The 16408-nt window shown below is 37.0% G+C and overlaps 1 protein-coding gene across 2 annotated transcripts; it reads right to left on the reverse strand.

Moving 5' to 3' along the window:
* Positions 1-1998: 1998 nt before the first annotated feature.
* Positions 1999-16340, reverse strand: TMEM267 (transmembrane protein 267). 2 transcript variants are annotated; one of them, XM_062018722.1, is made up of 4 exons: positions 16258-16340; positions 13324-13481; positions 10968-11355; positions 1999-5061 (listed from the first exon to the last, which is right to left on the reverse strand). In XM_062018722.1, exons 3-4 carry the CDS (start codon positions 11277-11279, stop codon positions 4726-4728), a joined length of 648 nt encoding a protein of 215 aa, XP_061874706.1. In that variant the 5' UTR covers positions 11280-11355; positions 13324-13481; positions 16258-16340; the 3' UTR covers positions 1999-4725. The 2 variants fall into 2 exon arrangements, with proteins under 2 accessions (XP_061874706.1, XP_061874707.1); XM_062018723.1 differs by lacking the exon at positions 16258-16340 and adding an exon at positions 16099-16223.
* Positions 16341-16408: the final 68 nt, after the last annotated feature.

The following is a 16408-nucleotide window of genomic DNA, read 5'->3' on the forward strand; positions in this document are numbered from 1 at the left end:
TGCTTATAAATTGTTGGTAGTAGTACATAAAAAGGAGTTGCCTTCCTTTGACTATCAGTAAATTTAATAGAAATGTAAAAGTGAAAATAACAGCATCCTAACCCTGTAAATTCCTCAACCCATTGTTATGCCTGCTATCTTTGATTTCACTTCTTGACCTTAATTCTTGTACCAGAATTCACAGCTAACAGCTCCTTTGGCATAGAAAAAATTGTTGTGAATGCATGGACAGCAGATCAAGGAAACTGCCCCAGCCCAACCCAGGGACCCTTACTCAATGCTGTGCAACTTTTAAGGAGAAGAATAACTAAGATCAAATTAAGACTGCATTCCCTTGGCAACTAGAGGAAGGTTCCAGGAACACTAGTAGCATTCCGTGGACCAAGGAATTGTTTTTATGGTGGACATGGCAACCGTTCAGTTTGGTCAACTATCCCTGAAACAGCTTCAGCACACAAATCCATCTTCAGAGATTGTTCACCCAGATTTACTAATACAAATGTTTTCAGTCAATTAGTTTTTATCAAACAAATACATTTTAATAAACTGTCTCTACAAACTCTACTTAACATTTGTACCACAAGGAATATAGTATAATTTCTATTCTCTTTTCAGTATTCTGATTTCCCTAGCACTGTGTTATGGTCAGTAGTAGCACACCTGGGTTTCCTGGTCATTAGGGAAAACATTCCTCCATACCCCAGCAAAATTTTATATAAAAGTAAAAACCAAATTCAATATAAAAGTAGTTTAAGCAAACTGAAAATTATTATATGAACAAAGCAGGAGATAGACATATATGTAGGTACACACATTAAAAAAATATACAACTATTCAATTTTCAATAATGGGTTTATGTTTAAAGTAACAGAAAAGAGTTGTTCTATAATACAGCATTCAAATTTATAATTCAAAGTTAAGGACATAAAATCTGGGGAATTTTGAGAAAGAACTGAAAGCATAAGTTTATTATTTTAAGGAAAAGTGTTACTATTGCCCCCCTCCTTTTTTTTTTAATGAATGCAAAGAGTACTTTGCATCAACCTGGCAGCTCTTCCTCTGTTTCAAAGTTAAGATGTGCTTATAGCACAAAAATGAAGCCTAGCTTATGGAGTCAAAATTAAAAGTTGATCAAAACCCATGCTTTGTAACACTTGGAATACAAAATTTCTTCTGCACTGAATTAATTGACAGAATTAAAACTGGCTCAATTACTTAAACAAGAAACGTTCTATTCTGACGCATTTCATCATTTAGCTTCATACTGACAGTTGCTGATGAAATAAAAACATATATGTTTGAAATAAACTATATATGAATATTTCCTCTAGACTGAATTTTAATCCCTTCTCTCTGTTTCGCTCTTTCTGGAACTTTATAACAATGTCCTGTCTGCTAAAATTATTTCACTTCAAACTCACAGGCATTTTCCTTGTAGTACAGCATCAAATATGAATAACTTCCTTGTGAATAACCAATTGAAGGCACATGATATAATACACTTCACTAGAGAAAAAAAGTGCTACTAGTAGTCATGTGAAAATTTAGACTAGAATTTAAATTTTAAACTAGAATATAAACTGATAGGAAGTGTGTCCACTCTTTCTCTTAAAGCCACTAGGGCAATAGGAGAAATTTTACCTTATTTCTAGAGCACTGGGGAGAAGAAACATTCTCACATTTTTCTTTTAACTTGGCAATTATGAGTACCTACTTTCTATGCCAGCGATCCATTAAAGCAGGAAAAAAGTGCAGCACAGTTTTAACAAGCCAGAAAAACCCCAGACTATCTCCAACTTTGTAAGTACATCTTGAAAAGACACGGAAAAGGTTTACATTAGTGCAGTATATAAATCACTCAAATAATATTTTAGTGACATATACCATACATAGTGCACAAAATTACTAGCTTGAGTTTGTTAACATATTTTTGTGTAATTTACATGTTTTTAGAACATATACTCTTTATTGTAACGCATCCAGTAAAGCACAGATTCATTATGGTTTTGGTATCTCTGTTTATTTTTGCCATGGTTTTGCTACACATGGCAGTATCAATGCATAGTTGGAAATATAAATTAATTTAAAATATTACTGGTAAGCAACTGTTAGGCTGTTCATTTGTAACAGGCAAGTTTATCTCCTGGGTGACGTGAAAATATTTAACTTTGCCTTTGTTCTCAAATCTGATTACTCACAAATTACAGCATAACATGCAACGTGTCAAGTTTACTTTGAAAAGCTGTCAATAGCCTGAGCTAAAGTAGTCTAACAGTCAGGAGGTGCAGTGAGACTGTCGTATCTGCTTGGAGGGAGAGAGAAGGGGGTCGTTTGTCACAAGTGCTCACTACTCTTCCTAATACATTTCAAAGTGTTTACCTATTGCTGTGGTAGAACTGGTATAAGAACATGACTAGAAAAATACTACTTTGGAATACAGCTTAAAAGTATTGTAAAAAACCCCCCACAAGAATTGCTAGAAATACTGAGATTGAAATTATGTGTTTTTAAACTGCTGAACATGTATTCATAGACTGATCCTTAAACACAGCTAGAGCAGTATAGTACTGATCTTAAGACTGGTGGTGGACATAGAGTCACCAAAAATGCTACAGCTGCAATCTAAAAATGAGAACTTGTAATTCTCTGCTTTGTTCCTATATACATTTCACTTTGCAACAAATACAGATAAAGTGATACATTACCATGAAACAAACATACAGAAAACTTTCTACACCAATTTGTGTTCACTTCTTGCACAAAATATCTTAATTACTGAAATTTTATAGCCTACAGTTCAGAATACAAGTTACAAGTAAATGGATAAGCAATGCTCTTCCTCTACCAAACCATCATGCCTTTGGATAAAAGACAGTTCCTGCTCTGAGGGCTCTAAAGCAAGACATTTCTGATGTTTCTCAGAAACTTTTACATAATGTAAAAGACTGAAATCCATAGTATGAGGATAATCCTTTAAGAAATGTTCTGCTTTTCCAAGAAACAAAAATAATTATTAATTTTGTAACAAAGGTTAAACAGGCCCACTATACTGTCACAGAAACGAGCACACATTTCTAACGTGAGGAACAAACACTGCAGATACTACTGTTTCTGCGGGAAGGCACATTTTAAAAGGGTGAAACACTTCCCGTAATTAGCTTAGTGTGCTGCGGAGAGTCGTTGGTACTTTGTAGCCACAGAGGTCTCTGGTACCCATTAAGGCAGCAATCCCAGTTAATATTTTCTGTTTTTTTTTTTTTTTTTTTTTTACTTTATACCAATACACATTTACTAACATAAATGTAGTATGAACACACCACCTAACCTTTGTGCCCTTGTTTAAGTTCAGCAGATTAGATTCATCTGATCTATACACGCTCTTCCATAAAAATAATCCCTTTTGATAGTTGATTCACCACAAACTGGAATAATTAAGGCCCCATCTCCATCTCCAAGTGGGCAATGGACTTCAATAAAGAAAAAAATTACAAATCAATTACTACAGGCACCTTGTACACTGTAAGTAGATAATAGCTTAATTTTTACTTTGAGATTTCTTCAGAGAATTTTCTGTAAATGATAACCATTACACTGAACAGCCCACAGAGCAAATTACTATGTTGTGAAGCTTCAACATAACAACATTTTTCTTAAGGACTTTACTTATGATTAAATTTATATTTCTTTATAATAATAACAGTAATGTGTTTTATTTTACATTAGTAAGGATGATATTGCACTTAATGGAAAATGTTTTTTACAAGTACAGTAGTAAGGTCTTTAAGGAAACACATTTTGAGCCATTTTGATTTTTTTATACCCCCTGTATCTTCCCTAAAGCTTATGTTCTACCATAATAAATAAGTTTGCTTAAATATTTACTAAAATTCCTTAGTTCCTAATTAACATTCACAGAATCACAGAATTGACTGCAGTTGGACAGGACCTCTAGAGATCATCTAGTCCAACTCTCCTGCTAAAGCAGGTCCACCTAGATCAGGTTGCACGGAATGAGTATGTTTTTAAAATCAGTTTGGCTAACACAGATAATACTGTAACCAAACTGTCTTCTGTTTTCGAACCACAAACAACAGCTATTACCTGCAAACCGAGTACCAAGAAACTGCAAAAGAACAGAAGTTAGTAGAAACACTCTAAGAATAGCATTGTTCAAAGAGGTGCAGAAATACAGTTTCATGTTGTGAAATAAAAATAGCTTTTCTTTTAAAATAGTTGAATATGGGAGTCCAGTAGGAAAGGAAACAAATTCAAGAAGCTAATTGATCTTTTTTAGTACTGAATTCTCACAAATACTTAGCATTTATGTAATACTTTATATTTTTAAAGTGCTATACAAATGCTATCCAGGTGAAATGTGTTATCTAAAGGCAGAATACAAATCCAAAGTGAACAGGTGAACTGCACCATGACAGTACAATGTAATTGAATTACTACAGAGAGTGACCAAGTACTTTATGAATTAGCTAGCTATGCATGAACTATAACAGAAGGCCATTATTTCACAAGGGGAATGTATAGATATAAAACTATTACCATTCATTACACAGCTGTCTATGACCACAAGAAATTGACATGGAAGCTATAACTGGCTCCACAGTCTTAAAGAGCCTAACTCAGAAGTCATAGGAAACATAAGAAAACCACTTCAGTGATAAACAGGCAGCTTATTTCCAGTGCTAATACAGTTTTCAACAGCCATTATTCTTACACATCAATGCGGATTCCATGTTTTATAGACATTAATTCTCTGGTGCCTGTTAAATACATAGCAAATGAACATAAATGAGGTAAAGATGCTGTAATTGCCACATACAACCAGTATGGCAAAGGAGGAGTTTTTCCAAATGGGCAGATCCAGAGGCCATGACGAATCCCATCACGGATGTGATGAGAAGTCCAGGATATGAACAACATCCAAGGAAGAAAGCACCATGAATCCTTAAGCCTGAAAAGGTGCATAATAAACTTTAATGTCAGTGCCACAACAGGAATCACAGTAGAACAATGAAGAAGTGGCCTCTGTTGAAGAGTCAAAGCAGCCTGCAGAAAAGAAAAATATAAGTGGCAACGGTTATAATCATGACAAGAAACGCTTCACAGAATGTTTACAGGTGTATTATCAAGAGGCTAAGTGGACATACAATGAGAAATAAACTGTCTCTTTCCACTGCTCATGATCAAAATCGACAATATGACTATTTAGATCTATGAGAATGGTGTGCTGCTCTGTCTGTTGTATGATATGAATCATGCACCTTATTAAGCACTACCGATAGCAAAAAAATGGGAGAGAGAAGGATGAGGTATGCTGTTTGTCATTTAGTCATGTAGTACATAGGTAGAGTCTGCTGCACAAATGATATATCTCTAATTCCAAGATGATTACAGGAAAACAACCATACAATACACTTGAAACATTTAAAATGCTTTACTTGAAATATTTAATATGTTTTAATGGCATTTACTTTCAAAAACACATCCTGTATTATACTTCAGTTAGCAACCCTGAAGTTACTTCAGCTGGACAATACCTAAAACAGAACAGTCATTTCCAATATATCAAAACTATGATCTAAGTTCCGTGTACTTTAATTGCCTTCACACAGTGTTCTTTATGCACAGGCAAAGGACAAGTACAGAAGCCAACACCTGAATAATTTCTGACTAAAGTCTTTATATTAACAACTTGTTTAATGTTAACTCTGTTGAAAGACTAATATTTGGTTTTAATTCAAGTGAATGTGGAGTTAATGACATTAAATTTATCTGTTTTAAAAAGTGATAATTAGCAATTTAACATACATATTTTAGAAAATATTCCAGTCATACTGACTAGCAACAGCTAGAACTATCTCCATAAACTCAAAGATATTAAAAAAAAGTATTTGATTTCTAATCAACAATGGAGTAGATTTTTTTTCTGTAAGCACAGGAGAAATGAAAGTACACTGTTAAAAGATCTATATGGGTGCTGATGCAGTATTAATTGATTCGATTCAGATACTGGTAAATACACGTAAAGACTGCAACAGATACCAGTGACATTCACTTGTTTAAGACATTGCATCTGATTGCTAGGTTGAACACATGCCTCGCCGCATATAGAGCAGAAAGCAAACACAGCATCACTACAAGACGCCAGTCAGTAACCCGCTGATGTTGTGTTAACCTTTGCAGGATTCAACAGGTATTCATTCAACCTGACAGGGAGACTCTGGAATAGCTTCATCAAGTTCTCACTGAGAATTTAGGCAACTGCTTGGAACTCTGTCTCCTCTGTAAGGAAATTTCCATGTAGCCTTATCCAAGAAATAGAGAGATGGAAACTTACGGACTGCTTTGGAATATAACAGACTTTAAACCAAAGCCAACATTAGAAGGCTTGGAGAAAGCTTTGCTATATTACCTTCCCACCACATGCTTGTCTGCTACTGTCTCAACCAGGTGGCAGGACTAAAAACCTCACAAACTGTCTCAAAAACTTTTAACTGTAGTGCTATGGATCCAGCTCTTTAAAACTGGTGCAAAGTGTACATTTTCTCAACTTCATTTCTATTTAACACAAGTTCATGGATTAAAGTAGAAAAAAATCTTGTGATACTTAAATTCTTCATCATCTATCCTGCAAAGACTGAGTTTTGTTACTGTCAGCAAGAGCCTTAAAAGTCCATTCTAGCCTAATTTTGAAGAAGCACTCTGGATAGTGATACATTTTGACAGATATCCTGTTGGCTGGTCACTACCACTGCACTTTGGAGAAATCAGTGGCAAAGTCTAGAGAAGTCTTTTTCCTCTGTCCGTGAGAGGCTAGGTACCAACAGCAACACAGTCAGTAAGGAGAATCTGAATTATGTACACAATTTGTAAGTATTAGTGCAATCTTTATCCAGTTGTGAGGAGGTGATGCTTAATTTCTTTTTTTCATACCAATAGTAGATAGCAGGGTTGTTCATATAGCAAACCTAAGCACTCAATTTTGTAATTGCAGTACAGTCAATAGGCTTCTGAAATGCTGTTGCCCAAGTTCTGAGAGAACAGTCTGTTTTCTCTTTTACATTCTGTAACCAGAGAAACCTTTAGATCCTTGAGTTGCCAAGCCCAAGAGACAGACATGTAGTTCTATTTGGCACTATAAGCTACTAGACTCTTTCTCCCAAAATGCACATTTGTTCAACTTTAGAAACTACCAGATCTTAAAAAAAACACCAACACCAAAATCCAACTTGTACAAGCCTTTTCTGCCTAAATCTCTTGTAAAAAGATGATCACAGTTTGAGTATATTTTGGGGGACACCTACAATGAGCGAGATGAAGCTGCAGCTGCAAACAGAATCTATTCACAACACAAATTACCTTTCCATTTTCCTACATGTTCAATCGGATGCAAGATCTTCTTGAAGTTCCTGCTCCTTCAGCTCCTCTCACACAGTACAATGGGCAGCTGGAGACAGGAGACCATGATCATTTGCAGAAGCCAAGCGCACTCTGCTTTAACGCTCAAAGTGACACCATAGAATTTATATAACAACATGGGCTCCCTCACTCATATTCCACAATGCTTCACAAGCCCAAAGTCCTTAGTTTTGAGGCTGATCTATAAAATGAGTGGTAAATTAATTGTGTGTGTGTGCGTGCAGAGCTTATTCTCCAGTTCTGGAAATGCTCCTGTGCAGCCCATGTTGGCTGGCAGTGGTACATTATCCAGTTGTATCATGTGTATCTGCCAGTACAATTTTGTTTGCTGCTGATTGGATTCTCTACACTTTCAGAAGCTGGTGAGTCTTAAGTAGCAAGCTAACAACTTCTGCATGTCTGTTCTGCAATACAAGCATTTGGGCTACAGCCCTGGGGATTACTGTGAGCCGCCGATCATGCTGTTCCTGCTTACCATTACTGCTGAATATGATGGCAGGCTGCACTAAATTTCACCTTTAGAACTACTCGATGAGACAGATTCTTCAAATGTTGACTCTTAGACTCTTCCACACTTCTGAGAGTATAATGCATAGTAAAACCTACACGGAATACAAAAACCTACAAAAGCAAAGTCTTTATAGACTTTATACTTGTTGCAAAAACAATGTGGGGGAAAGGGCAGATCACATGCTATTTGGTACACAAGTATTTATCAGACTGAACATATAAATACCACAGGTGACTATTTGCCCTGAAAAATAATGATGACACAGTGAAAACAAGCCCAAGAGACAAATAAACCAAGTAGCAAGCTGTCTGTGTTAACAGGAACAGAAGTAGGTGACTGGAGTGAAGGTAGCAACTGGAGGTAGTATGCAATACTGCCTTGTGTTGCATAGCGAGTTTACTTGAAAAAAGTAACCCATCATTAGATGGGTCATGACAAAGAGCTTTGCAGAAAATTCACTAACGTGAAAAATACTATTGTTACAAACTAGTAATAGCAGTGTAGTTAATGAGTTAGATTTCCTAACATATTTTCACATAACCAGTAAACATTGTATTCTTTTAAAACACTTGCTCTCAATCCCCACACCTAAAGAGGAAGAATGGCACTAGAACTACACAGTAAAAAAGTATCTCCTGAAGGAATAAATTATATAGGCAACAGCCTGATTTACACCATGAAACTGAAAAGAACATCAGCTGAAGAACAAAAAAATGTATATTAAAATCAGTTCTAGCTAGCCAGGCAACAGAGCAGAAAAGTGTACGGGGATTACAATATAACACAAATTTAAAAGACTCTGATGGCATTTGCAAGAAGACATAAAACCTGTAATAGATCTTTTTTTCTTTAAAAAAAAAAGACAAAAGAGTCTATGCATATGACATTAAAAGCAATGGATCTATGCTATTTGACTCAAATTAAGTCTCACTGAAAATACTATACACAGCTGGGGACAGGACCCTTTAAAGATACTTAAGGCAAAAGGCAATCCAAGCCCTTCAGATTTTTTTCTGAGCTATGGAATCAAGATGATACTTTTTTTGTGAAGTATAATGGTTTTCTAACTTGTAGGAGTAACTCTGTTATTGCTGTAAGGATCCAGAGACCTACACAGGATATGGTTTACAGATACATATCCTTTATTAGCCCAGTTAACGTCGAAGGTGGGAGAGTTTGTAGGCAAACAACTACGAAAAAACCCTTGGGTACCTTGCTTTCTCCTCACCTCACCTAAGGAAGTTTGGCTCCTAAAGGACTCTTTTTCTATCCGCAACATCTTGCATTTACAGTTTTAAAACATTTTTGAGGAAGCACAGCAATCAGTTGTCTTTTCCAGAGAGGTCTTATAGAATCAGAAAACAAGATCTAACTGCCAACAGTCATACTTTAGGCTGGATATTAGACAAATGCTATCTGCTTGCAAACTGAAACAACACAGGCACAATTTAAGTCATGAGATTGCAATAACTTCTTTGTTTGGGATACGAGGGGTAGTCTACACAAACATCCTCCATCATGGAAAGCTTAGTCATACTTCACCTTGCCTCACTGAAGGCAGCAGAGACAGGTCACCTCCCAGTTCTACAATACCATCCTCAACTCTCTACACAGACATTGGTGAAGAGCATCATCTAGTGGTCATACTTAAGACAAAATACTGGTAATAACCTCCAATGCAATAAAAAGTGTAAGTAAAATGGTAACAATACTTCCTAACAACTAGACATTAATTACTTCCATTTACTTTAAAATAAGAAAATACGGAGAATAACCACAGATGTTACTATTCTAGGGCCCACTAATCAACTAAATCAACTTCCCTTTTCTTTGGTTTTACAGTTTATACACTATTTCCATAAGCAAAAATCACAGAAAAGGGGAGAACTAGGGGCTACCTAGGGAGGAACACCACCAGGCACCAGCACATGCTGGAGGCCAACTGTCTGGAAAGCAGTTTTGAGGAAATTGAACTCGTTGAATAACCAGTTTAGTATGAACCAGCAATGTGACCTTGTGGTAAAGGTGGCCAGTGGTACCCAATGGGCTATATTAGGAGTGCTGACAGCCAGTCAAAGAAGGTGATCACTGTTAAGGCCACCTTTATTGTACTGGGTCCAGTTCTGGGCTTCCCATTATGAGGGAGACATGGACTGACTGGAGTCCAGACAAGGGCCACTAGGATGGAGCACCTTGCACATGAAGAAAGGATGGCAGCTGGGACTGCGCAGGCTGGAGAAGAGGCACAGGGGAGATGGCATCAAGGTGTACCAGTATTTAAAGGGATGAAAAAGGTGAAAAAGAATGCCATAATCTGGTAGTACTAATCCTACTGAGAAATTCTGTCCTAATAAGCAGTTCTGCAAATGGATAATGATCTCATATGTTCCTCGCAGGAGCAAATTCATCTTTTTACTTTTATAAACGAGACTGACGCTTTTTTTCTTTTTTCACAACAAACTATATTTAAAAGGCAAACTCAGACCATCTTTTTAAAGGTGACAGCTCATATACAGCTTGTTTGTGGGAGAGAAATGTTAAAATCTATTTAAATATTGGTTTAAATATTTAAATTTAAAAATGGAATTAAACCCAAATGTACTACTCAGTAAGACTGGATGGATGAAATAAATCAGCAGCTGAATTACCTGCTTTCCAAGTGTTTCAACCCCTTATAGTAAACAAAAATGGAATAATCCTCTTTATGCACAAAGTGTGTATGACAGCACTTAACTGTTTAACTTGGATAAGTAAGCAACTGTGTGATACACATAGGACATCATACACAAGGGCTTTCAGAACTCTTTTTTCCAAGCTTCGTAAGGAGTAGAACAGCAGATATAAAATATTTTTAGGGCCTTAAAATCATAACAATTGCACGCATGTATAATTCCCATTTCCATTAAAAATGTATCTAATTAAATTACCATTGGAATCCTTTATGTTTAGGATATGGTAAAACAATAATAAAATAAGCAGGGATCAAGAATGAAAAGAAGCAATCACTAATTGATTGACTCACCTTTAGTGACAGAGAGCGAGCAAGAAAGAAGTGGTCCACATCAATGACAGAGGCTAGGAAACCAGCCAAAGTGACCTCAGTAAAGTCACTTTTCTTCCTGAGTCCAATCACTATTGCCCAGGACCACATTCCCAGTATACCGTGCACTGCATTATCAGAGAAGGCCCGGAGCCAGTCATGTTGCTGAATGAAGGAAAATTGCAGAAGTCTGTCTGCTGCAAAGCAGAATATCCCCAAAACTAGACTAGAAATAACCGAAGCTGTGCTGAAAGTTTGGAGAAGAGCATGGGCCTTCTCAGTCTCAGATGCCATGGCAAAAACCACGCTACGGCACTCAAAATGTGATCAGGATGTACAGTGTGCATTGTCCTTTTTATCTTCAGATGTTCTGTAAATGTCAGAGAACAGGAAGAAAATTATTGAAGAAAAAAACCCTAGCAACCCAAAGCATTTGTTTTAACAGCTACAACTGATCATAAAACCCCTGAATTCATTGTTTGCACTCTATTTCTAAGGAATTTTTTATTTTGGTTAAAGTAATTTGTGGACTTGAACAGCAATTCTCTGAACTAAAACACATTAGAACAAGCACCTCTGTACCATGGAAACCTCTAACTCCACTTTACAAGATAATTTTAAACATGTCTAAGATAATACATGGAATATGTTCCAAGATGCCTCCTGGTCTTAAATACATGACAGTCATCAAATTAAATCCTTTACACTCTTAACAAAAAGGAAAGAAAAAGATTTGGTTTGGGCGGTGGTTCTTAGGACTGATGCTCAAAAACGCCAAATCTCTCTATGCAACAACTGTTAATATGCAGTTCCTGATCTATAATACTAATACCAAAACACTTCTAATTTATGTACTTTGTAAGCATATCTATTTCCACCCTGGAAGTCCTTTCTGAGTAACACCTTCTTCAGCTTGGAGACATGTAGAATGAGTATTAACATAACCAGAACTGTTAAAATATCTTTACTATTTATTACATCCACAAAGACAACCACTGTTCAGTCAAACAGAAACTAACCAAAACGAACTCCTTTCAGAGCAAAATTACATATGCTTTTCTTTAGTATGCACTCCAGCACTAAACTTACTGTTAACTTTCAGGACTTGCCTATTGTCTGTCACATTACCTTCCTTAACAGCTCATTTTGCAGAGGAAAATTAACTAATCCCAGTCACTTTCCTTTTCAAAAATTGACCATTGAAAATAAAGGCATCATCATTAATATCAGTAATCACTTAAAAGTCCTTAAAATCTACATCCTGTAGTTGTTACAAAACTCTCTGTACAAGGTGATTTCTTGGGAATACGTAACTGCTTGACACCAAAAGAAATAAAAAAATAATTCACAATTTTAAAGACACCCCACTCCACTCCTAAGAAGCAATTATAGGATACCCAGATTATGGAGACAGACAACTCATTTCTGTGGTAGCATTAAAACCAATACTTTCGAAATAAAAATCCCCACATTAATCACATACTCCCCCAGCTTTGTTATATTAAACACACTGAAAAGCAGTTTTTGAAGGACAGTATCAAATATAACTGTCTCAACTGTTATGCTCTCCAGTGTTTTTGGGGAGTCACAAAGGAAGATGACATTTTCAAAGCCTTCATCCTATCTAAAAACAGATTCTTCAACCCAAGAGGTTGCTATTTCTGTGCAAGACATTAAATCTTGATAATCCTTCTTCACAGACTTCTGTCAGGTAAATTTTCATTCTAAATGGGCTTTTTGATGAGTGTATTAGACTTCCTTTAAAAAAGCATACTTCTAACAATGTTGACTCACAATAGTTTATGATTTTAAACACATCACTGATTATGACCCCCAGAAAACACAAAACTTTTCTTCCAGATTATTTGCATGCCTGTTTATTGCAGAATTATCCATAAGCCCACAACTACTGACATGGACCTTTATAGAAAAAAAAAAAATCTCCACCAAGTCATTTATTTGGATTTGTTTTTTTTTTTAAAGAAAGAGAAGCAAGAGGTAATAATACATGGGCTTTGTAAAAAAAAAAGTGGGTCAAGTTTAGAGTCTGTTAACCATGACTGTGCCTCTTCTGAATGAACAAGTAGATGTAAGTATTTCCTGAAAGGCTGGAACAGTTACAGGCGGGTTACTTTAAAATATACAGTATACTTCTGATTAAATTCAATTTTAAGGAAAAAATAGCCATCTCCTCAGAAACACTTCTTCTGTATAACCATTATATCAGGTTGGATTTTACTAAAAATTACAATAAAATCTGTATAAAAATCCAATATCTGAAGAGTTTATGTGGCAACATCCCGTTAAAAAGTGCATCAGTACTCATAATCAAGCTTACCCTGGGACTAGCAGAACACATTTTTTCCACTGTAGTTGTCTTTATTGCACTAGCAAACGTGGCCTATGCCTCAGCATTGAGCCTTTGTGCTTGCTGCATCCAGTCTGCCCAGTCCAGTCCATGAAAGATCAAAGGCCATTTGTTCCATCCTGAACAAACTGAACAAGGCAGCAGTAAGCACCGATACTAGGGAAAGCTCCTCAAACTCTTTACAAAACATATAGGAAAACGGAACAATTATCAAGACTATAGAAATGGGCAACATTTTTTTAATGAATTCCTGGACAAATATAGTTGAGCTAAAAGCAACTTCAGCTAGGGCTTAGAAACTCTGTTAAATAAAGTAGGAAAAAAGAAATTGAAAAAGGAAGACCACAAATAAAAATAGAACAAGATAATAATTAAAAGATGATAAACCTGAATGTCATAAAGTAAAAAAAGGGCACTTCCAGCCTTCTGTTTTATGTATTAGCATTTCAAAATATATAGACACCTATTTTAACAGATTTTTCCTTGCAATGACGTGCCTGGAAAATTCCCACCTAATGAAAGACTCATGATTCACATTCAGGGTCTCTTTTTAATTTCATCCCACCAGTTGTTGACCTCAGAATAGATAAACAGAGACTTACAAATTCAAGTAGCAGCAGAGGTGTGTGTCAATTCTGTGGCAGGTTTATAAAGCTTTGCTATGGATATTATTAAAGTGGGCATAAAGTACTCAGGGAAAGTATCACCAAAAAAAACCCCACAACCAGAATGAATATGATTTGAATATTATGTATTGTGAAATGCCAACCGGTAAAAACAAAGACAATCTGTGAATGGGTATCTCTGAGCCTGAACAAAGAAAAGTGGCTTCAGATTACCCTTAGTCCACAGGCACGCCCACGGCCTAACTGTTCCTTTTTAAATGTCTGTCTCTACCATCTTTCACAGACAAAAATGACTGCTGTCTCTGTAAAAATCAAGTCACACTCCCAGGTACAACAATGTAAGTATAAATATTCTGTAGACCAAGAGTGTAAACAGACTAGAAAAAGCAAAACTGTTCAACCAAAATATCTCTGAAATGTACATTTTCAACATAAAATTAAAAACCATATTCTTTATCTGAAAAATTATTATTTTCAGGCTCTTTATAAAGTACCACAACAATAGGTTTTTATATTCTATAAATCTCAGAAAGCACGGTTGTGGAGTTGACATCCTTCTTAGAACAGTGGGAGACATTATTATGCAAGAGTGCTTAGACAGCTATGGGTGATCAGTCCAGTCAACATACTGAAGGAAAGACTTAGGTTGTGTTTACAGATTAACACTGCATAGAGTTGTGATTTCTCACAACATTTTAATACAAGATCACGCATTACGCATAACCTACACCCACAAATTTTGCTGATATATTTACAGGAATTAAAAAAGTCATTTAAACAAATACATAGTTAATGCAAATTACTGACAAAGGAAGATATTTATATCAAAGCTGTAAATACGCATTTGAGGAAACAGCTGACACCAAAAGGCCTTTCCACTTAAAGTGTAAGAGTAGAACAAAAACCCAATCGCTAAAACTGTAACTTATAAATACCGCTCTCCAAAATTTTTGCCTTGATTTTGCAAGAAGTTATCAGGTACATGAATGCATACAGGAATTTAATGCCTAAAATTAGTAGAATTATGCACTTTATGCAAGAAATCAAAAGACCACAGTCTCTATAAGCCACTTACAATTCTACAGTCTCTTAAAAACTCATTGGATCTTCATTTATTTGAAAAAATCCATAAAGTACAATTACCATTTAAGACACAAGCTCAAATTTTTAATGTACTATCTTACGGAAAGGTGGATCCGAGCCTAAGACAATCTGTAAAGAACTGATAATGCAAATGTTTTTGGGTCAGATAACGCATTATTGGTTGGATAATGGAAGGAGACTGATGAGAAAAGAGGACAAAAGCACACAAGAAATCAGCAGGATTTTACCAAGGTACTGAGGAATAGACTTAGATACATCCACCAGGAAATTAAGAAAATCAAACAGTTTCCCCATAAAATCAAGACTTATTTTTTTATTTCTGGGACCATAGATTAAAATGTCTTAAAAGCGATCCCAAGGCACCAAAATGCAGACCATATCCTTTGTAAGTTCTTCTGAACTGAGGTGTATCCAAAAGAAAGAGTTAAAAGAAATATCCAAAATGTATTTAATAACTAGAGACGGACCACAATGCTTTGGATAAAACAAAAAAAAAAAAGGATTTGCCATTTTAGACAAAAAAAAAAAAAAAGCATGAGCAGTTTATGTATTACTGTAATTACAACATCATTCAGATAAACAGCTAATCCAATTTAATATTAAAAAATCTGCAAGCATGTGTAATTAGGTGAGGTACGACAGGCATGCCGCAGACACACATGCAAAACTAGAGATCAGCGACAATTTTTATGTCTTGAGGAAAGAGTACGCCTTAACACTCGACACCACAGCCCCTCATTAGATCACTCTTCAGCCATGTCCTGCCACCTCTACAGCAAAAACGGAGCCAAGAGTGTTAGGGAGCCTGAGACACACATAAGTGCCATGCCTGGCTTTAGGTAAAGCACCGCATTGCCACCTCGTATATTACGAGCTGACACGATGTACGGGTACTTAAGTGAACACCACGGGCATGTGACGCTGGCTCCTCTCAGGCTGCTACGACTGTCGTTCTCCGCTTTAGGTCCTTCTCAGTAAAACCCACGGCACCGCACACGCCCCAGGGTCCCCTCACCGACAGATGTGCGCAGCCCCGACGCCGCGCCAGAGGAGAGAGAAGCCCGACCCTCCCGGGCCCGGGAGGCTTCCTGCCTCCGCGGGGCGAGGAGGCTGCCCAACAGAAAGCCGGCCGCCGCCTCTGCTCCCCGCGCCGAGCTTGCCCCGCCGCCCCTACCTGCAGCGCGGTCACCGCCGCCCGCCCGCCCGTCCGCCCGCCCCCTCCGCCGTGGAGCTCAGGCGGCCGCCTCGAACCCGCCGGGCCCGCGGCAGTACGCATGCGCGACCGCAGAGCACGCTGGGAGCGCGGCCACCCGCCGCGGCGCAGG

The sequence above is a fragment of the Colius striatus genome, chromosome Z, assembly GCF_028858725.1.
Source record: "Colius striatus isolate bColStr4 chromosome Z, bColStr4.1.hap1, whole genome shotgun sequence".
NCBI lineage: Eukaryota > Metazoa > Chordata > Aves > Coliiformes > Coliidae > Colius > Colius striatus.

Bases quoted from the DNA above. Each gene is read 5' to 3' on its own strand.
- TMEM267 (XM_062018722.1), bottom strand. From the start codon at position 11,279: ATGGCATCTGAGACTGAGAAGGCCCATGCTCTTCTCCAAACTTTCAGC. The intron at 5,062-10,967 runs GTGAGTCAATCA...TCTTTTCTGCAG, and splicing joins CTCGCTCTCTGTCACTAAAG to GCTGCTTTGACTCTTCAACA.